The sequence below is a fragment of the Pleurodeles waltl genome, chromosome 10 (assembly GCF_031143425.1).
Source record: "Pleurodeles waltl isolate 20211129_DDA chromosome 10, aPleWal1.hap1.20221129, whole genome shotgun sequence".
NCBI lineage: Eukaryota > Metazoa > Chordata > Amphibia > Caudata > Salamandridae > Pleurodeles > Pleurodeles waltl.
Window position 1 is genome coordinate 16393115 of NC_090449.1, and position 22779 is coordinate 16415893.

At 56.2% G+C, this 22779-nt stretch overlaps 2 protein-coding genes across 3 annotated transcripts in view; both read right to left on the reverse strand.

Annotated features, from left to right (window-relative positions):
* The window catches only part of L1CAM (L1 cell adhesion molecule), a 531714-nt gene that overhangs the window by 368925 nt on the left and 140010 nt on the right, over positions 1-22779 (reverse strand). The window lies entirely within an intron of this gene.
* Positions 6144-12377, reverse strand: LOC138262286 (mucin-1-like). Its single transcript, XM_069212187.1, has 3 exons — positions 11525-12377; positions 8791-11442; positions 6144-8464 (listed from the first exon to the last, which is right to left on the reverse strand). Exons 1-3 carry the CDS (start codon positions 12375-12377, stop codon positions 6144-6146), a joined length of 5826 nt encoding a protein of 1941 aa, XP_069068288.1.

Consider the following 22779-nt stretch of genomic DNA (forward strand, 5'->3'; position numbering starts at 1 on the left):
ATGTTGTATAGCCCAGGTATACGAGTGCCGGTGGGAGGTCAGGCAGCGCAGCTAGAGGTGTTATATGGACCAGGCATACGCGTGCCGGCGGGAGGTGAGGCAGCAACACTGCTGGTGTTGTATGGACCAGGCATACGAGTGCCGGCAGGAGGTGAGGCAGCGCTACTGCTGGTGTTGTATGGACCAGGCATACGATTGCCGACAGGAGGTGAGGCAGCGCCTCTGCTGGGGTTGAATAGACAAGGAATACAAGTGCTGGTGGCAGGTGAGGCAGCGCCACTGCTGGTGTTGTATAGACCAGGAATACGAGTGCCGGCGGGATGTGAGGCAGCGCCGCTTCTGGTGTTGTATAGAACAGGCATAAGAGTGCAGGCGGCAGGAGATGAAGCGCCACTGCTGGTGTTGTGTAGACCAGGAATACGAGTACCAGTGAGAGGCGAGGCAGCGCAGCTAGAGGTGTTGTATAGACCATGCACACGAGTACTGGTGGAAAGTGAGGCAACGCCACTTCTGGTGTTGTGTAGACCAGGCGTAAGAGTGCCGGGGGCAGGTGAGGCAGCGCCACTACTGGTGTTGTATAGACCAGATAGACGAGTGCCGGCGGGAGGTGAGGCAGCGCAGCTAGAGGTATTGTGTAGGCCAGGAATAAGAGTACCGGGGGTAGGAGAGGCAGTGCCACTGCTGGTATTGTATAGACCAGGCATACGAGTGACGCCGGAAGGTGAGGCAGCGCCTCTACTGGTGTTGTGTACACCAGGGATACGAGTGATGGCGGGAGGTGAGGCAGCATCACTGCTGGTGTTGTGTAGACCAGGCATACGAGTGCCGGCGGGAGGTCAGGCAGCGCCTCTACTGGTGCTGTGTAGACCAGGCATAAGAGTGCTGGGGGCAGGTGAGGCAGCGTCACTTCTGGTGTTATGTAGACCAGACATACGAGTGCCGGCGTGGGGTGAGGCAGCGCCGCTGCTGGTGTTGTATAGACCAGGCATATGAGTGCCGGCAGCAGGTGAGGCAGCGCAGCTAGAGGTGTTATATGGACCAGGCATACGCGTGCCGGCGGGAGGTGAGGCAGCACTGCTGCTGGTGTTGTATGGACCAGGCATGCGAGTGCCAGCAGGAGCTGAGGCAGCGCCACTGCTGGTGTTGTATGGACCAGGCATACGAGTGCCGGCAGGAGGTGAGGCAGCGCTACTGCTGGTATTGTATGGACCAGGCATACGATTGCCGACAGGAGGTGAGGCAGCGCAGCTGTTGTGTTGTATAGACAAGGAATACGAGTGCCGGTGGCAGGTGAGGCAGCGCCACTGCTGGTGTTTTATAGACCAGGAATACGAGTGCCGGTGGCAGTTGAGGCAGTGCCACTGCTGGTGTTGTATGGACCAGGAATACGAGTGGCGGCGGGAGGTGAGGCAGCTCCACTGCTGGTGTTGTATGGACCAGGGATACGAGTGCCAGTGGGAGGTGAGGCAGCGCCACTGCTGGTGTTGTGTAGAACAGGCATTTGAGTGATGGCGGGAGGTGATGCAGCGCAGCTGGAGGTGTTGTATGGCCCAGGCATACGAGTGCCGGTGGGAGGTGAGGCAGCGGCGCTGCTGGTGTTGTATGGACCAGGCATATGAGTGCCGGCAGGAGGTGAGGCAGCGCCACTGCTGATGATGTATGGACCAGGCATACGAGTTCGGGCAGGAGGTGAGGCAGCGCCACTGCTGGTATTGTATGGACCAGGCATAGGAGGGCCGGCGGGAGGTGAGCAGCGCCACTGCTGGTGTTGTATTGCCCAGGTATACGAGTGCCGGTGGGAGGTGAGGCAGCGCCACTGCTGATGTTGTATGGACCAGGCATATGAGTTCCGGCGGGAGGTGAGGCAGCGCCACTGCTGGTATTGTATGGACCAGGCATAGGAGGGCCGGCGGGAGGTGAGCAGCGCCACTGCTGGTGTTGTATGGACCAGGCATACGAGTCCCGGCGGGAGGAGAGGCAGCGCCACTGCTGGTGTTGTATGGACCAGGCATACGAGTGCCGGCAGGAGGTGAGGCAGCGTCACTACTGGTGTTGTATGGACCAAGCATACGAGTGCCGGCGGCAGGTGAGGCAGCGCCACTACTGCTGTTGTGTAGACCAGGCATAACAGTGCTGACGGGAGGTGATGCATTGCAGATAGAGGTGTTGTATGGACCAGGCATACGAGTGCCAGAGGGAGGTGAGGCAGCACCACTGCTGGTGTTGTATGGACCAAGCATATGAGTGCCGGAAGCAAGTGTGGCAGTGCCACTGCTGGTGTTGTATGGACCAGGCATATGAGTGCCGGCGGGAGGTGAGCCAGCGCCACTGCTGCTGTTGTGTAGAACAGGCATACCAGTGCCGACAGGAGGTGATGCATCACAGCTAGAGGTGTTGTATGGACCAGGCATACGAGTGCCAGTGGGAGGTGAGGCAGCACCACTAGTGGTGTTGTGTAGACCAGGCATACCAGTGCTGACGGGAGGTGATGCATCGCAGCTAGAGGTGTTGTATGGACCAGGCATACGAGTGCCAGTGGGAGGTGTGGCAGAACCACTGCTGGTGTAGTGTGGACCAGACATAAGAGTGCTGGCGGCAGGTGAAGCAGCGCCACTACTGTTGTTGTGTAGACCAGGCATACCAGTGCCGGAGGAAGGTGATGCAGCGCAGCTAGAGGTGTTGTATGGACCAGGCAAACGAGTGCCGGAGGCAGGTGAGGCAGCACCACTGCTGGTGTTGTATGGACCAGCCATACGAGTGCCGGCAGGGTGTGAGGCAGCGTCACTGCTGATGTTGTATGGACCAGGCAAACGAGTGCCGGCGGCAGGTGACGCAGTGGCACTGCTGGTGTTGTATGGACCAGGCATACAAGTGCAGGCGGGAGGTGCGGCAGCACCACTGCTGTTGTTGTGTAGACCAGGCATACGAGTGCCAGCTGGAGTTGAGGCAGCACCACTGCTGGTGTTGTATGGACCAGGCATACGAGTGCCGGCAGGAGGTGAGGCAGCACCACTGCTGGTGTTTTTTGGACCAGGCATATGAGTGCCGGCGGGACCTGAGGCAGAGCCACTGCTGTTGTTGTATAGACCAGGCATATGAGTGCCGGCCGGAGGTGAGGCAGCGCCACTGCTGGTGTTGTAAGGACCAAGCATATGAGTGCAGGCAGAAGGAGAGCCAGTGACACTGCTGGTGTTGTATGGACGAGGCATAGGAGGGCCGGCGGGAGGTGAGCAGCGCCACTGCTGGTGTTGTATGGACCAGGCATACGAGTGCCACCGGGAGGTGAGACTGCGCCAATGCTGGTGTTGTATGGACCAGGCATACTATTGCCGGCGGGAGGTGAGACAACGCCACTGCTGGTGTTCTATGGACCAGGCATTCGAGTGCCGGTGGCAGGTGAGGCAGCACCACTACTGGTGTTGTGTAGACCAGGCATACCAGTGCCGACAGGAGGTGATTCAGCGCAGCTAGAGGTGTTGTATTGGCCAGGCATACAAGTGCCGGTGGGAGGTGAGGCAGCACCACTGCTGGTGTTGTATGGACCAGGCATATGAGTGCCGACAGCAGGTGAGGCAGCGCAACTGCTGGTGTTGTATGGACCAGGCATACAAGTGCCGGTGGGAAGTGAGGCAGCACCACTGCTGGTGCTGTGTGGACCAGACATAAGAGTGCTGGTGGCAGGTGAGGCAGCGCCACTACTGTTGTTGTGTAGACCAGGCATACCAGTGCCAGAGGGAGGTGATGCAGCGCAGCTAGAGGTGTTGTATGGACCAGGCATACGAGTGCCAGTGGAAGGTGAGGCAGCGCCACTGCTGGTGCTGTGTGGACCAGACATAAGAGTGCTGGTGGCAGGTGAGGCAGCGCCACTACTGTTGTTGTGTAGACCAGGCATACCAGTGCCAGAGGGAGGTGATGCAGCGCAGCTAGAGGTGTTGTATGGACCAGGCATACGAGTGCCGGCGGGAGGTGAGGCAGCACCACTGCTGGTGTTGTATGGATCAGGCAAACGACTGCCGGTGGCAGGTGAGGCAGCACAACTGCTGGTGTTGTATGGACCAGGCATATGAGTGCCGGCAGGAGGTGAGGCAGCGCCACTGCTGATGTTGTATGGACCAGGCATACGAGTTCCGGCAGGAGGTGAGGCAGCGCCACTGCCGGTGTTGTATAGCCCAGGTATATGAGTGCCGGCGGGAGGTGAGGCAGCGCCACTGCTGATGTTTTATGGACCAGGCATATGAGTTCCGGCGGGAGGTGAGGCAGCGCCACTGCTGGTATTGTATGGACCAGGCATAGGAGGGCCGGCTGGAGGTGAGCAGCGCCACTGCTGGTGTTGTATGGACCAGGCATACGAGTCCCGGCGGGAGGTGAGGCAGCGCCACTGCTGGTGTTGTATGGACCAGGCATACGAGTGCCGGCGGGAGGTGAGGCAGCGTCACTGCTGGTGTTGTACGGACCAAGCATACGAGTCCCGGCGGGAGGTGAGGCAGCGCCACTGCTGGTGTTGTATGGACCAGGCATACGAGTGCCGGCGGGAGATGAGGCAGCGTCACTGCTGGTGTTGTATGGACCAAGCATACGAGTTCCGGCGGCAGGTGAGGCAGCGCCACTACTGGTGTTGTGTAGACCAGGCATACCAGTGCTGACGGGAGGTGATGCATCACAGCTAGAGTTGTTGTATGGACCAAGCATACGAGTGCCAGTGGGAGATGAGTCAGCACCACTGCTGGTGTTTATGGACCAAGCATATGAGTGCCGGCAGCAGGTGAGGCAGTGCCACTGCTGGTGTTGTATGGACCAGGCATATGAGTGCCGGCGGGAGGTGAGGCAGCGCCACTGCTGGTGTTGTGTAGACCAGGCATACCAGTGCCGACGGGAGGTGATGCATCGCAGCTAGAGGTGTTGTATGGACCAGGCATACGAGTGCCAGTGGGAGGTGAGGCAGCGCCACTACTGGTGTTGTGTAGACCAGGCATACCAGTGCCGACGGGAGGTGATGCATCGCAGCTAGAGGTGTTGTATGGACCAGGCATACGAGTGCCAGTGGGAGGTGAGGCAGCACCACTGCTGGTGTTGTGTGGACCAGACATAAGAGTGCTGGCGGCAGGTGAGGCAGTGCCACTACTGTTGTTGTGTAGACCAGGCATACCAGTGCCGGAGCGAGGTGATGCAGCGCAGCTAGAGGTGTTGCATGGACCAGGCATACGAGTGCCGGCGGGGTGTGAGGAAGCGTCACTGTTGATGTTGTATGGACCAGGCAAACGAGTCCCGGCGGCAGGTGAGGCAGTGGCACTGCTGGTGTTGTATGGACCAGGCATACGAGTGCTGGCGGGAGGTGCGGCAGCACCACTGCTGTTGTTGTGTAGACCAGGCATACGAGTGCCAGCGGGAGTTGAGGCAGCACCACTGCTGGTGTTGTATGGACCAGGCATACGGGTGCCGGCAGAAGGTGAGGCAGCGCCACTGCTGTTGTTGTATAGACCAGGCATATGACTGCCGGCCGGAGGTGAGGCAGCGCCACTGCTGGTGTTGTAAGGACCAAGCATACAAGTGCCGGCAGAAGGAGAGCCAGTGCCACTGCTGGTGTTGTATGGACCAGGCATAGGAGGGCCGGTGGGAGGTGAGCAGCGCCACTGCTGGTGTTGTATGGACCAGGCATATGAGTGCCGGCGGGAGGTGAGACAGCCCCACTGCTGGTGTTGAATGGACCAGGCATACGAGTGCCGGCGGGAGGTGAGACAGCGCCACAGCTGGTGTTGTATGGACCAGTCATACGAGTGCCGGCGGCAGGTGAGGCAGCGCCACTACTGGTGTTGTGTAGACCAGGCACACCAGTGCCGACTGGAGGGGATGCAGCGCAGCTAGAGGTGTTGTATTGGCCAGGCATACGAGTGCCGGTGGGAGGTGAGGCAGCACCACTGCTGGTGTTGTATGGACCAGGCATATGAGTGCCGGCAGCAGGTGAGGCAGCGCCACTGCTGGTGTTGTATGGACCTGGTATACAAGTGCCGGTGGGAGGTGAGGCAGCACCACTGCTGGTGCTGTGTGGACCAGACATAAGAGTGCTGGCGGCAGGTGAGGCAGCGCCACCATTGTTGTTGTGTAGACCAGGCATACCAGTGCCGGAGGGAGGTGATGCAGCGCAGCTAGAGGTGTTGTATGGACCAGGCATACGAGTGCCGGTGGAAGGTGAGGCAGCGCCACTGCTGGTGTTGTATGGACCAGGCACACGAGTGCCGGCGGAGGTGAGGCAGCACCACTGCTGGTGTTGTATGGACCAGGCAAACGAGTGCCAGAGGCAGGTGAGGCAGCACCACTGCTGGTGTTGTATGGACCAGGCATATGAGTGCCAGCAGGAGGTGAGGCAGCGCCACTGGTGATGTTGTATGGACCAGGCATACGAGTTCCGGCAGGAGGTGAGGCAGCGCCACTGCCGGTGTTGTATAGCCCAGGCATACGAGTGCCGGCGGGAGGTGAGGCAGCGCCACTGCTGATGTTGTATGGACCAGGCATATGAGTTCCGGCGGGAGGTGAGGCAGCGTCACTGCTGGTATTGTATGGACCAGGCATAGGAGGGCCGGCGGGAGGTGAGCAGCGCCACTGCTGGTGTTGTATGGACCAGGCATACGAGTCCCGGCGGGAGGTGAGGCAGCGCCACTGCTGGTTTTGTATGGACCAGGCATACGAGTGCCGGCGGGAGGTGAGGCAGCGTCACTGCTGGTGTTGTATGGACCAAGTATACGAGTGCGGGCGGCAGGTGAGGCAGCGCCACTACTGGTGTTGTGTAGACCAGGCACACCAATGCTGACGGGAGGTGATGCATCGCAGCTAGAGGTGTTGTATGGACCAGGCATACGAGTGCCAGTGGGAGGTGAGGCAGCACCACTGCTGGTGTTGTACGGACCAAGCATATGAGTGCCGGCAGCAGGTGAGGCAGTGCCACTGCTGGTGTTGTATGGACCAGGCATATGAGTGCCGGCGGGAGGTGAGGCAGCGCCACTGCTGGTGTTGTGTAGACCAGGCATACCAGTGCCGACGGGAGGTGATGCATCGCATCTAGAGGTGTTGTATGGACCAGGCATACGAGTGCCAGTGGGAGGTGAGGTAGCACCACTGCTGTTGTTGTGTAGACCAGGCATACGAGTGCCAGCGGGAGTTGAGGCAGCACCACTGCTGGTGTTGTATGGACCAGGCATACGAATGCCGGCAGGAGGTGAGGCAGCACCACTGCTGGTGTTGTATGGACCAAGCATATAAGTGCCGGCAGCAGGTGTGGCAGTGCCACTGCTGGTGTTGTATGGACCAGGCAAACGAGTTCCGGCGGCAGGTGAGGCAGTGGCACTACTGGTGTTGTATGGACCAGGCATACGAGTGCTGGCGGGAGTTGCGGCAGCACCACTGCTGTTGTTGTGTAGACCAGGCATACGAGTGCCAGCGGGAGTTGAGGCAGCACCACTGCTGGTGTTGTATGGACGAGGCTTACGAATGCCGGCAGGAGGTGAGGCAGCACCACTGATGGTGTTGTATGGACCAAGCATATGAGTGCCGGCAGCAGGTGTGGCAGTGCCACTGCTGGTGTTGTATGGACCAGGCATATGAGTGCCAGCCGGAGGTGAGGCAGCGCCACTGCTGGTGTTGTAAGGACCAAGCATACAAGTGCCGGCAGAAGGAGAGCCAGTGCCACTGCTGGTGTTGATTGGACCAGGCATACGAGTGCGGGCGGGAGGTGAGACAGCGCCACTGCTGGTGTTGTATGGACCAGGCATACGAGTGCCGGCGGCAGGTGAGGCAGCGCAGTTAGGGGTGTTGTATTGGCCAGGCATACGAGTGCCAGTGGGAGGTGAGGCAGCACCACTGCTGGTGTTGTATGGACCAGGCATATGAGTGCCGGCAGCAGGTGAGCCAGTGCCACTGCTGATGTTGTATAGACCAGGCATACGAGTGCGGGCGGGAGGTGAGACAGCGCCACTGCTGGTGTTGTATGGACCAGGCATACGAGTGCCGGCGGGAGGTGAGACAGCGCCACTACTGGTGTTGTGTAGACCAGGCATACCAGTGCCGACGGGAGGTGATGCAGCCCAGCTAGGGGTGTTGTATTGGCCAGGCATACGAGTGCCAGTGGGAGGTGAGGCAGCACCACTGCTGGTGTTGTATGGACCAGGCATACAAGTGCCGGTGGGAGGTGAGGCAGCACCACTGCTGGTGCTGTGTGGACCAGACATAAGAGTGCTGGCGGCAGGTGAGTCAGCACCACTGCTGGTGTTGTATGGACCAGGCAAACGAGTGCCAGAGGCAGGTGAGGCAGCGCCACTGCTGATGTTGAATGGACCAGGCAAACGAGTGTCGGCGGCAGGTGAGGCAGTGCCACTGCCGGTGTTGTATGGACCAGCCATACGAGTGCCTCCGGGAGGTGAGGCAGCACCACTGCTGGTGTTGTGTATACCAGGCATACAGGTGCCGGCGGGACCTGAGGCAGCGCCACTGCTGGTGTTGTATAGACCAGGCATAAGAGTGCCGGCGGGAGGTGAGGCAGTGCCACTGCTGGTGTTGTATAGACCAGGCATATGAGTGCCAGCCAGAGGTGAGGCAGCACCACTGCTGGTGTTGTATAGACCAGGCATACGAGTGCCGGCCAGAGGTGAGGCAGCACCACTGCTGGTGTTGTATAGACCAGGCATATGAGTGCCGGCCGAAGGTGAGGCAGCGCCACTGCTGGTGTTGTAAGGACCAAGCATAGGAGGGCCGGCGGGAGGTCAGCAGCGCCACTGCTGGTGTTGTATGGACCAGGCATACGAGTCCCGGCGGGAGGTGAGGCAGCGCCACTGCTGGTGTTGTATGGACCAGGCATACGAGTGCCGGCGGGAGGTGAGGCAGCGTCACTGCTGGTGTTGTATGGACCAAGTATACGAGTGCGGGCGGCATGTGAGGCAGCGCCACTACTGGTGTTGTGTAGACCAGGCACACCAGTGCTGACGGGAGGTGATGCATCGCAGCTAGAGGTGTTGTATGGACCAGGCATATGAGTGCCAGTGGGAGGTGAGGCAGCACCAATGCTGGTGTTGTACGGACCAAGCATATGAGTGCCGGCAGCAGGTGAGGCAGTGCCACTGCTGGTGTTGTATGGACCAGGCATATGAGTGCCGGCGGGTTGTGAGGCAGCGCCACTGCTGGTGTTGTGTAGACCAGGCATACCAGTGCCGACGGGAGGTGATGCATCGCAGCTAGAGGTGTTGTATGGACCAGGCATACGAGTGCCAGTGGGAGGTGAGGCAGCACCACTGCTGTTGTTGTGTAGACCAGGCATACGAGTGCCAGCGGGAGTTGAGGCAGCACCACTGCTGGTGTTGTATGGACCAGGCATACGAATGCCGGCAGGAGGTGAGGCAGCACCACTGCTGGTGTTGTATGGACCAAGCATATGAGTGCCGGCAGCAGGTGTGGCAGTGCCACTGCTGGTGTTGTATGGACCAGGCATATGAGTGCCGGCAGCAGGTGAGGCAGTGCCACTGCTGGTGTTGTATGGACCAGGCATATGAGTGCCGGCGGGAGGTGAGGCAGCGCCACTGCTGGTGTTGTGAAGACCAGGCATACCAGTGCCGACGGGAGGTGATGCATCGCAGCTAGAGGTGTTGTATGGACCAAGCATACAAGTGCCGGCAGAAGGAGAGCCAGTGCCACTGCTGGTGTTGTATGGACCAGGCATACGAGTGCGGGCGGGAGGTGAGACAGCGCCACTGCTGGTGTTGTATGGACCAGGCATACGAGTGCCGGCGGGAGGTGAGACAGCTCCACTGCTGGTGTTGCATGGACCAGGCATACGAGTGCCGGCGGCAGGTGAGGCAGCGCAGCTAGGGGTGTTGTATTGGCCAGGGACACGAGTGCCAGTGGGAGGTGAGGCAGCACCACTGCTGGTGTTGTATGGACCAGGCATATGAGTGCCGGCAGCAGGTGAGCCAGTGCCACTGCTGATGTTGTATAGACCAGGCATACGAGTGCGGGCGGGAGGTGAGACAGCGCCACTGCTGGTGTTGTATGGACCAGGCATACGAGTGCCGGTGGGAGGTGAGACAGCGCCACTACTGGTGTTGTGTAGACCAGGCATACCAGTGCCAACGGGAGGTGATGCAGCCCAGCTAGGGGTGTTGTATTGGCCAGGCATACGAGTGCCAGTGGGAGGTGAGGCAGCACCACTGCTGGTGTTGTATGGACCAGGCATATGAGTGCCGGCAGCAGGTGAGGCAGCGCTACTGCTGGTGTTGTATGGACCAGGCATACAAGTGCCGGTGGGAGGTGAGGCAGCACCACTGCTGGTGCTGTGTGGACCAGACATAAGAGTGCTGGCGGCAGGTGAGGCAGCACCACTACTGTTGTTGTGTAGACCAGGCATACCAGTGCCGGAGGAAGGTGATGCGGCGCAGCTAAAGATGTTGTATGGACCAGGCATACGAGTGCCGGTGGAAGGTGAGGCAGCGCCACTACTGGTGTTGTGTAGACCAGGCATACTAGTGCCGATGGGAGGTGATGCATCGCAGCTAGAGGTGTTGTATGGACCAGGCATACGAGTGCAGGCGGGAGGTGAGGCAGCACCACTGCTGGTGTTGTATGGACCAGGCAAACGAGTGCCGGAGGCAGGTGAGGCAGCACCACTGCGGGTGTTGTATGGACCAGGCAAACGAGTGCCAGAGGCAGGTGAGGCAGCGCCACTGCTGATGTTGAATGGACCAGGCAAACGAGTGTCGGCGGCAGGTGAGGCAGCACCACTGCTGGTGTTGTGTAGACCAGGCATACAGGTGCTGGCGGGACCTGAGGCAGCGCCACTGCTGGTGTTGTATAGACCAGGCATAAGAGTGCCGGTGGGAGGTGAGGCAGTGCCACTGCTGGTGTTGTATAGACCAGGCATATGAGTGCCGGCCGGAGGTGAGGCAGCACCACTGTTGGTGTTGTATAGACCAGGCATACGAGTGCCGGCCGGAGGTGAGGCAGCACCACTGCTGGTGTTGTATAGACCAGGCATATGAGTGCCGGCCGAAGGTGAGGCAGCGCCACTGCTGGTGTTGTAAGGACCAAGCATACGAGTGCCGGCAGAAGGAGAGCCAGTGCCACTGCTGATGTTGTATAGACCAGGCATACGAGTGCCAGCGGGAGGTGAGGCAGTGCCACTGCTGATGTTGTATGGACCAGGCATACGAGTGCCGGCCGGAGGTGAGGCAGCACCACTGCTGGTGTTGTATAGACCAGGCATATGAGTGCCGGCCGGAGGTGAGGCAGCGCCACTGCTGGTGTTGTAAGGACCAAGCATACGAGTGCCGGCAGAAGGCGAGCCAGTGCCACTGCTGATGTTGTATAGACCAGGCATACGAGTGCGGGCGGGAGGTGAGCAGCGCCACTGCTGGTGTTGTATAGACCAGGCATAAGAGTTCCAGCTGGAGGTGAGCAGCGCCACTGCTGATGTTGTATGGACCAGGCATACGAGTGCCGGCAGAAGGAGAGCCAGTGCCACTGCTGATGTTGTGTAGACCAGGCATACCAGTGCCGACGGGAGGTGATGCATCGCAGCTAGAGGTGTTGTATGGACCAGGCATACGAGTGCCGGCGGGAGGTGAGGCAGCACCACTGCTGGTGTTGTATGGACCAGGCAAACGAGTGCCGGAGGCAGGTGAGGCAGCACCACTGCTGGTGTTGTATGGACCAGGCAAACGAGTGCCAGAGGCAGGTGAGGCAGCGCCACTGCTGATGTTGAATGGACCAGGCAAACGAGTGTCGGCGGCAGGTGAGGCAGCACCACTGCTGGTGTTGTGTAGACCAGGCATACAGGTGCTGGCGGGACCTGAGGCAGCGCCACTGCTGGTGTTGTATAGACCAGGCATAAGAGTGCAGGCGGGAGGTGAGGCAGTGCCACTGCTGGTGTTGTATAGACCAGGCATATGAGTGCCGGCCGGAGGTGAGGCAGCACCACTGTTGGTGTTGTATAGACCAGGCATACGAGTGCCGGCCGGAGATGAGGCAGCACCACTGCTGGTGTTGTATAGACCAGGCATATGAGTGCCGGCCGAAGGTGAGGCAGCGCCACTGCTGGTGTTGTAAGGACCAAGCATACGAGTGCCGGCAGAAGGAGAGCCAGTGCCACTGCTGATGTTGTATAGACCAGGCATACGAGTGCCGGCGGGAGGTGAGGCAGTGCCACTGCTGATGTTGTATGGACCAGGCATACGAGTGCCGGCCGGAGGTGAGGCAGCACCACTGCTGGTGTTGTATAGACCAGGCATATGAGTGCCGGCCGGAGGTGAGGCAGCGCCACTGCTGGTGTTGTAAGGACCAAGCATACGAGTGCCGGCAGAAGGCGAGCCAGTGCCACTGCTGATGTTGTATAGACCAGGCATACGAGTGCGGGCGGGAGGTGAGCAGCGCCACTGCTGGTGTTGTATAGACCAGGCATAAGAGTTCCAGCTGGAGGTGAGCAGCGCCACTGCTGATGTTGTATGGGCCAGGCATACGAGTGCCGGCAGAAGGAGAGCCAGTGCCACTGCTGATGTTGTATAGACCAGGCATACGAGTGCGGGCGGGAGGTGAGCAGCACCACTGCTGGTGTTGTATAGACCAGGGATAAGAGTGCCGGCGGGAGGTGAGCAGCACCACTGCTGATGTTGTATGGACCAGGCATACGAGTACCGGTGGGAGGTGAGGCAACGCCGCTACCGGTGTTGTATGGACCAGGCATACGAGTGCCGGCAGCAGGTGAGGCAGCGCAGCTAGAGGTGTTATATGGACCAGGCATACTGTAGGAGGCTGGCCTGGCTTGTAGTGGGTACTAACAGGTACTTACACTCTGTACCAGGTCCAGTAATCCCTTATTAGTGTAGAAGAGGTGTTTCTAGCAGCTTAGGCTGATAGAAGGTAGCTATAGCTGAGCAGCTTAGGCTGAACTAGGAGACATGCAAAGCTCCTACTATACCACTGGTGTCATATGCACAATATCATAAGAAAACACAATACACATATATACTAAAAATAAAGGTATTTTATTTTTATGACAATATGCCAAAAGTATCTCAGTGAGTACCCTCAGTATGAGGATGCCAAATATACACAAGATATATGTACACAATACCAAAAATATGCAGTAATAGCAAAAGGAAGTAATGCAAGCAGTGTATAGTTACAATAGATTGCAATAGGAGCACATAGGTATAGGGGCAACACAAACCATATACTCCAAAAGTGGAATGCGAATAACGTATGGACCCCAAACCTATGTGAGCTTGTAGAGGGTCGCTGGGACTGTAAGAAAACAGTGAGGGTTAGAAAAATAGCCCACCCCAAGACCCTGAAAAGTAGGTGTAAAGTGCACCTATATTCCCCAGAGAGCACAGAAGTCATGATAGGGGAATTCTGCAAGGAAGAACAACACCAGCAATGCAACCAAAGTGGATTTCCGGACGAGAGTACCTGTGAAACAAGGGGACCAAGTCCAAGAGTCGCGACAAAGTCGAGATTGGGCAGATGCCCAGGAAATGCCAGCTGAGGGTGCAAAGAAGCTGCCACCGGATGGTAGAAGCTGTGGATTCTGCAAGAACAAAGAGGGCTAGAAACTTCCCCTTTGTAGGGTGGATGTCCCACGTCGTGAAGAAGCTTGCAGAGGTGTTCCCACGCAGAAAGACCGCAAACAAGCCTTGCTAGCTGCAAGGGTCGCAGTTAAGATTTTTGGATGCTGCTGTGGCCCAGGAGGGACCAGGATGTCGCCAATTGCGTGAGGAGACAGAGGGGGTGCCCAGCAAGATAGGGAGCCCTCACAGAAGCAGGCAGCACCCGCAGAAGTGCTGGAACAGGCACTACGAAGAGGAGTGAACCGGAGCTCACCTGAAGTCACAAAAGAAGATCCCACGATGCCGAAGGACAACTCAGGAGGTTGTGCACTGCAGGTTAGAGTGTCAGGGACCCAGGCTTGGCTGTGCACAAAGGAAATCCTGGAAGAGTGCACAGTGGCCGGAGCAGCTGCAAATCACGCGGTACCCAGCAATGCAGTCTAGCGTGGGGAGGCAAGGACTTACCTCCACCAAACTTGGACTGAAGAGTCACTGGACTGTGGGAGTCACTTGGACAGAGTTGCTGAGTTCCAGGGACCACGCTCGTCGTGCTGAGAGGGGACCCAGAGGACCGGTGATGCAGTCTTTTGTTGCCTGCGGTTGCAGGGGGAAGATTCCGTCGACCCACAGGAGATTTCTTCAGAGCTTCTAGTGCAGAGAGGAGGCAGACTACCCCCACAGCATGCACCACCAGGAAAACAGTCGAGAAGGCGGCAGGATCAGCGATACAGGGTTGCAGTAGTCGTCTTTGCTACTTTGTTGCGGTTTTGCAGGTGTCCTGAGCAGTCAGCGGTCGATTCCTTGGCAGAAGGTGAAGAGAGAGATGCAGACGAACTCTGATGAGCTCTTGCATTCATTATCTAAAGAATTCCCCAAAGCAGAGACCCTAAATAGCCAGAAAAGGAGGTTTGGCTACCTAGGAAGGATAGGCTATCAACACAGGTAAGAGCCTATCAGAAGGAGTCTCTGAAGTCACCTGCTGGCACTGGCCACTCAGAGCAGTCCAGTGTGCCAGCAGCACCTCTGTTTCCAAGATGGCAGAGGTCTGGAGCACACTGGAGGAGCTCTGGGCACCTCCCCTGGGAGGTGCAGGTCAGGGGAGTTGTCACTCCCCTTCCCTTTGTCCAGTTTCGCGCCAGAGCAGGGCTGGGGGATCCCTGAACTGGTGTAGACTGGCTTATACAGAGATGGGCACCATCTGTGCCCATCAAAGCATTTCCAGAGGCTGGGGGAGGCTACTCCTCCCCAGCCCTGACACCTTTTTCCAAAGGGAGAGGGTGTAACACCCTCTCTCTGAGGAAGTCCTTTGTTCTGACCTCCTGGGCCAAGCCTGGCTGGACCCCAGGAGGGCAGAAACCTGTCTGAGGGGTTGGCAGCAGCAGCAGCTGCTGTGAAACCCCGGGAAAGGTAGTTTGGCAGTACCCGGGTCTGTGCTAGAGACTCGGCGGATCATGGAATTGTCTCCCCAATGCCAGAATGGCATTGGGGTGACAATTCCATGATCTTAGACATGTTAGATGGCCATGTTCGGAGTTACCATTGTGACGCTGTACATAGGTAGTGACGTATGTATAGTGCACGCTGTAATGGTGTCCCCGCACTCACAAAGTCCGGGGAATTTGCCCTGAATGATGTGGGGGCACCTTGGCTAGTGCCAGGGTGCCCTCACACTAAGTAACTTAGCACCCAACCTTTACCAGGTAGAGTTTAGACTTATAGGTGACTTATAAGTTACTTAAGTGTAGTGGTAAACGGCTGTGAAATAACGTGGACGTTATTTCACTCAGGCTGCAGTGGCAGGCCTGTGTAAGAATTGTCAGAGCTCCCTATGGGTGGCAAAAGAAATGCTGCAGCCCATAGGGATCTCCTGGAACCCCAATACCCTGGGTACCTCAGTACCATATACTAGGGAATTATAAGGGTGTTCCAGTATGCCAATGTGAATTGGTGAAATTGGTCACTAGCCTGTTAGTGACAATTTGTAAAGCAGAGAGAGAGCATAACCACTGAGGTTCTGGTTAGCAGAGCCTCAGTGAGACAGTTAGGCATCACACAGGGAACACATACATATAGGCCACAAACTTATGAGCACTGGGGTCCTGGCTAGCAGGGTCCCAGGGACACATAACAAACATACTGAAAACATAGGGTTTTCACTATGAGCACTGGGCCCTGGCTAGCAGGATCCCAGTGAGACAGTGAAAACACCCTGACATACACTCACAAACAGGCCAAAAGTGGGGGTAACAAGGCTAGAAAGAGGCTACATTCTCACACATACGCGTGCCGGCGGGAGGTGAGGCAGCGCCACTGCTGGTGTTGTATGGACCAGGCATGCGAGTGCCGGCAGCAGGTGAGGCAGCGCCACTGCTGGTGTTGTATGGACCAGGCATGCGAGTGCCGGCAGCAGGTGAGGCAACACTGCTGCTGGTGTTGTATAGGCCAGGCATACGAGTGCCGACGGGAGGTCAGGCAGTGCCACTGCTGGTGTTGTGTACACCAGGGATACGAGTGCCGGTGAGAGGTGAGGCAGCGCCACTGCTGGTGTTGTATGGACCAGGCATACGAGTGCCGGCGGGAGGTGAGGCAGCGCCGCTGCTGGTGTTGTATAGACCAGGCATACGAGTGCCGGTGAGAGGTGAGGCAGAGCCGCTGCTGGTGTTGTATGGACCAGGCATACGAGTGCCGGCGGGAGGTGAGGCAGCGCCACTGCTGTTGTTGTATAGACCAGGCATACGAGTGCCGGCGGGAGGTGAGGCAGCGCCACTGCTGGTGTTGTATGGACCAGGCATACGCGTGCCGGCGGGAGGTGAGGCAGCGCCGCTGCTGGTGTTGTATAGACCAGGAATACAAGTGCCGGCGGGAGGTGAGGCAGCGCCACTGCTGGTGTTGTGTATCCCCAAGCAGGCCCCCGAGTGGGAACACACTGACTGCCTCAGGCCAGTCATTGTTGCTGCAGTAAACACAACTCCAACCCCCAAGCATAGCAAGGGGCCCGTACCAGGCTGCAGCGGTGATGGAGAGGTGCAGATTAACTCTCACAATGACTTTGGGGAGTGATTCTCGGTCTGGTGCAACCCATCTTGCACCACTGCAGCTCTGCAGGTGAGCCAGGTGATGTGGTGGTTTCTCAGCACCTTGGGGTCACAGGCGCTAGGTCTTCTCTGGCAGAAACCCCACGAGGGAGGTTTGTGGTTCCGATGTGCACTGCGTATTACAGGCCCTGCAGCTTGTAAGGATGCTGAGGGATCCTCGGGTCAGTGCATCACTCTGGGCCACAGCAATGCTGGCCCTTCCTGTGAGCCACAGCGGGCAGCTTTAGTTCCTCCTGCCTTAGCTTCTGCTAGTAACCCTCTCCCTGGCCTAGCCTTCCTCGGTCAAGGGTCCTCCAAGGCCCCTCGAGCAGTCAGTCAGCTGCCCCTTCACTGCAGCTCCTCTGGGATGTCTGCAGAACTTCCCTGGGGTTCTGGTCACAAGCCTGGTATGGGGGAGTTAGAAGTCAGTCCTCCACCCCTGGAGCACAGAGAGGCTTTGAATCAGTCCAAAGATTGCGCAAGAGGCTGCGGTCCCACAGAGAGAGGTTGGTCGAGGGATTCCCCTGGACACTGAGCTCTCTTAGCCTGGACAGCAGGCTCCTCGGGTGAGGCAGACTCGCACCAAGGCCCACGTGCCTCTCCCAACATGGCCGCCGGGAGTTCCCTCAAAGTCCGACCTCCTACATCCATGCTGTTAAGGAAAGGCAGCTCCAATGGGTGTGTGTGAGGGGTTCCCACCCTTGTTCCCTCGGAGCTGTGCCGAGGATGCTCACGGAGCTAGGCAAGCAGCTTTACGCTTCAAATGAACCTTCTGAAGCCAGCAGCTGCAGAGGATCAAACAGCTCAGTGGCAGCGCCTCAAAGCAGCGCTCCGAGGTGTGGCGCCTCCCACAGACGCTGTGGCCCAGTGGGGCTGCTTATCACCGCACACCAGACCCCAGCATCACACAACACAGGCGAAGAGTTGCTGCTTCAGCTTTCTGGAGTGTCTCTCCCTCCAGGGTACAGTCCTCAAACGCACATTGGCTCCTGTGTGCACAAGCCAAGGCGTAACACAGGCCCCTGCGGTGCACGGGGACCCCCATTCACCGTACGCATATCTGTGAGATACAGGAGTTTGAGGGACTCCTCGTCAATTCTGAAAGGGGGTGGGGGTCATACCATGTTTCACTACTGAACAAAGACACTGCCTGTGGCCTTGTTCAGGGCTTGCGAGACAACATATGCCTGGAATCAAGCTCAGAGTGTGTGTGTGTGTGTGGGGGGGGGGGGGGGGGGCATGTTGTGAACAGAAGACCTGGGACCCTATCATGAAAGAGTGCTTTGGCGAGTGTGCGTGTTTTTGTACTTTCTAAAGCACATGCATGTAACTCCGAAACTCTCCAAGTTCGTGCATGAGCTGAAGAGACCACTGATCAGAAACACTGAGTAGTGATCAGTGCATGAAATAAGGGCGATCACCCGGATCCCGCCCCCGGCAGCTATTCATGAGCCCGATCCGGGATGGCCCCAGGGAAATGTGCAGAATTTGTAGCGGTGTCATTTGCTGACACAGGACATTTCCAGCGGTGCTTGCACAGTGTGTGCTTTGCCCTCTTTTACTCACTATCATCCTCACTGGGAGCTACCCAGAGCTTAGCACCTAGAAGCCAAGGCAATGGAGGGAAACAAAGGCACACGACTTTTTGTTACTCGCCAAGTACTTAAGAGACACTACGGTTTGGGGCAGGTTTTTGAATCTGTTCACCACTGTGTGCATGCGATGGGCTTGCACTCTAAGAAAAGCAGGTGTAAACCACCGCCTGTAGGAGTATTTACCAAAATAAAGCTTACATTTTGTTATTACATTTTTTATAGCGCTACTCATCTCAATTTAAGGTGCAAATAGCACTTTCCATCCGAAGCACCCATTCTACAGAGACAACACATGCTACAAGTGTGTAATCAATGCACAGGAAATGTTGCATAGGACAATGAGGCTTGCAAGGTGTACAGGTCACATATCACCCTCACTGGCAGCATCATATGTCACGAGTGCATGGTCGGGGGGACACAAAGTCGGGATTTAAAACGGGAATCAGTGGTTTGGGCTGTCTGTCCTAATACGAGTTTCAGCCTCGAAGACAACCACGGCCACACTGCAGCCCACCTGGTGGTTGGACAAGACCAGCTCCTTCGAGAGAAGCGGAAACCACCATCCACCCGAGAGGAACCACCTGTGCTGGAAGGACCAGGCTCTAGAGCAGAGGTCTTCAAACTGGGGGGCGGGCCCCCCTTAGGGGGCCTTAAGTGATCCCAGGGGGGGCCCCAGACTCTGGCCAAAAGAAATGTTATACAGATAGCATGCCTTTGTTTTAAGCAGAAGCACGTTATTGCAGTTTAAAAAAGGTAACAGTACTTAACTGCAATGTTTAAATAGGTTTAGACATATTTAAACATTGCCATCTTTCTAAAATAATTGTGAAAAATTCTGAGGGGGGGCCAATGATTTTTATTTTTCAACTGGGGGGGGGGCGCGGCATTAAAAAGTTTGAAGACCACTGCTCTAGAGGGTCTCACGACCGACAGACTTCTGGAAATCCCTCAGAGAACATCTTCCCAACAACCAAAAGGGAACAGAACTTCTTCCCTGGCTACAACAAACCTCAAAACACTCAGAGCTCCAAGGACCTGAAACCAGGAGCTGGTGAGGGCGTTATCCACACATCTCAAGCACCTCCCACTGCACTCTCTTGTCTCCGGCTCCCACTGTCCCTCAGGAGAGGTGCAGCCTCAGTCCTCACTCCCTCCTCTTGTGTCTCCAGTCTTCTTCGGTTAAAGGCCCCGCGTAGACCCAGAGCCACCGAGGGTGGTCGCACATCTACCAACCTTGCCCCAAGGCTTGGAACACACCTTCTTTGTCCTTAAACTCCACCGTTTCTCATCCCAAGTTTAGGAAAACAATTTACAAACTGCTTGTGTTAAAGAGCTACGAGCCACACCTTCTACGTGCGCCTAGAGGCCACAGAGTCTGCGAGGCGCTACAAAGCAATCCTAGGTAGATAGATGGCATGCAGCTGATTGTGCACGCACCACGAGTCGTTCACGAGACCTGGGGGGTGTGTTTTTTATGTAAAACGAGTCCTCAGAACCTTTTAGGGTCTCTTTTCCATACATGTCAGCCTCTGACTCAGGCCTCTCAGAGGGTCTGGCCTCTCTGTTAATCACCCACTTCCCCAATAAAGTGGTCAGTTTGCACCATAAATAGGTTGTCATGTCATGGAGTCGTGTACCTCTTACTGGCTATGATGTCACCGGACGCGTGCTACTGATTCTGATGTCAGTGAGGCGTGTGCCACCTATTGGCTATGATGTCACCGAGCGCGTGCTACTGATTCTGATGTCACTGTGCTGCTGACATCACACCAGCAGTACACATGCTCACAATAATGCTTCTAAAACCTTGTTGGCTAAGAGTTGCCACCTCACCAGCACTGCCCCGTTGTCTCCCATCTACATATCAGAAAGCTGCTACACAACTTTGATAAACATTACAGCAGCACACTGTACCGACACATGCATGACATGTCATGGAAGCCATCAGTTAATGACGCTTCTTAACTCCATAGGTGGGACAATGCAGAAGGGGGCACCGGAGAGAACAGAAATACATGGGCCAGTCCTTAAACACACAATGTTACACAACAGTGTGAGACACTTCCTGTCCAGTGCATCTCTCATGCAGCAAAGACAAAACACAACAGACCACATTGGCTCTGGTCAACGAATATTCTAGCGCCTTAATGAACGCCCGAACTTCATATGCGCTATAGAAACTTAAGGATGTTAGAAATGCACTGTACAAATGATGGTAACATGCCATAGCATAGCCTGGCACCACATAACAAACTACATAACATAGGAACCCATCCCATGATAGACCACAACAAGCCGTACAATAACATAGCAGGCCATACCGCACTGCACCATAACATACACAAATGCCAGGTATGAGTAATGCCACTGCCAGGCCTGGACAAAGGGTGCCGTGTGCGCGAGGCCTGGTACGGCGGACCCCTCCAGCTCAGCACACTCAGGGGCCCGGAATGTCAGCGGGAACAAGAGAGACATTAACTGCCCCAGGCCCTCCCACCACACTCCCAGCCCTGTCCTCTGTGAGTCACTGTGGCCTGGGACCCCGCCATTGTGTGAAGGAGGCCGAGGTCTCTTCCGGGGCCATGCGGCGCCCTTCTGCACACAGAAGGGGCATTGATGCCCGCCGTGTGCCAGGGCCCCAGGCCAGGGACGCCCTGCCCTAGCCCCCGAGAGCCGCTCCTAGAAACACTTCCAAAGCGCCGACACTGGGCTCTGTGCGGCAGAGGCGCAGATTTGTTAATCTGTTCACGTGTTTAGGTCTGGCCCAGAAACAGCTATACCGTATCCCCAGCCTCATGTAATAAACAATTAATCTAAAGAAAAATGCATAGAAACATACTGGAGGGGCTTTGGGTCAGCCCCCTTCATTCATTGGTTCGTTCAGCCTTCGTTTACATGTCGCTGCCGCGCGCCACAGCATGGGGCAATGGATCAACCCACTTCAGTCACTGACTGACTTCCCTAGTGAGTGATGTTGGTTCAGTGGCTGGCGGGCCAATACTTTATTTAGCAAAATGCATTTTTAATTTTTATTATTTCGCTTTTTTATTTTTTAGTCATCTCTGTCATACTGCTCCTTTCCCCTCAGAAGTATCACAGTTTCCCATGGATTGAAATTAAAATAAAAGGTTTATCTCTATTTTAAGTACACCCTCTAGCTAGGCTGCCTCGTACTGTTCTATTAAAATTATATATGATTTTTTAAATTTAAAACTTCCACTAGAAGCACAGGCCTCCCAGGTTTACAAAGCAATGCATTTTCTTGTTTTTTTTCTTTTTTGTGGGGATTGCTTAAAAAAATGTAGCCACTGCAGCTTGACAAGGCCCTAACTATTGCCTTTGCCAACGCTTGTTTATATTTGAGCATTGCAAACCACAGAGATGAACCTAATGGGTTGTATGTCGGATGGATGCTAGCACATGCATATCGTGGGGCGTTGCATGCAAGAATCTGAATGGAGACTAAATATTAAGTCGATATTCCCAGCCTGATGTGTTGGTGGAGCTCACATACATCAAACAGAATCCACTATGGACGGCAGTGACGTCACCTGGAGCTCCAGCACGTGCCGGCCTAAACGCGAGCAAGGATTAGAAACTAAAAACACAAGAGATATGCTAAAGTCTAGCGTTTTGCTTTATCTTTTAAAAATAATCCCACATTTTGAAAAACTCCAAACTTTCAATAAAAATAAAAATAAAATATTTTTGTATATTTGTTTGCTTGTGAATTAAAAGCTATGTTTTATTTGTGGGTATTGTTTTGAGGTTCAAATATAAATTGCTCAGGCCGGGGTCCCCGACTTCCAGTACTGATACAGAGGTGTCCACGGAAGTCAAAGTTAAGAGCCTCTGCTTTGAAGGAACCCCAGGGAGTAGCTGTTAAAAAACCCAAAGCGCTTTAAACCTTCGAAGTTTTATGGGAAGCGCTACACAGGCAATAATAAAATGTAGGTCAGTGAGAACGAGCGAGCAACGCTGGCTGTGCAAAATCTGAATAAAAGGCCTGACAGCAGCTGGATGCAGGGACAGGGGTGGGCTGGATAGAGACTGAGAGCAGGGCCAGGTAGCAGGGAGTTTGTGCAGGGTGGAAAGAGGCCTGGATGCAGGGGCAGGGGTGGGCTGGAGTGTGAACAGGGTGGAAGGAGGCCTGGATGCAGGGACAGGGGTGGCTTAGATACAGAGTGGAAGCAGGGCTAGAAAGCAGGGACTCTGTGCAGGATGGAAAGAGGCCTGGATGCAGGGACAGGGGTGGGCTGGAGTGTGAGCAGGGTGGAAGGAGGCCTGGATGCAGGGACAGGGGTGGCTTAGATACAGAGTGGAAGCAGGGCTAGAAAGCAGGGACTCTGTGAAGGATGGAAAGAGGCCTGGATGCAGGGACAGGGGTGGGCTGGATAGAGACTGAGAGCAGGGCCAGGTAGCAGGGAGTTTGTGCAGGGTGGAAAGAGGCCTGGATGCAGGGGCAGGGGTGGGCTGGAGTGTGAGCAGGGTGGAAGGAGGCCTGGATGCAGGGACAGGGGTGGCTTAGAT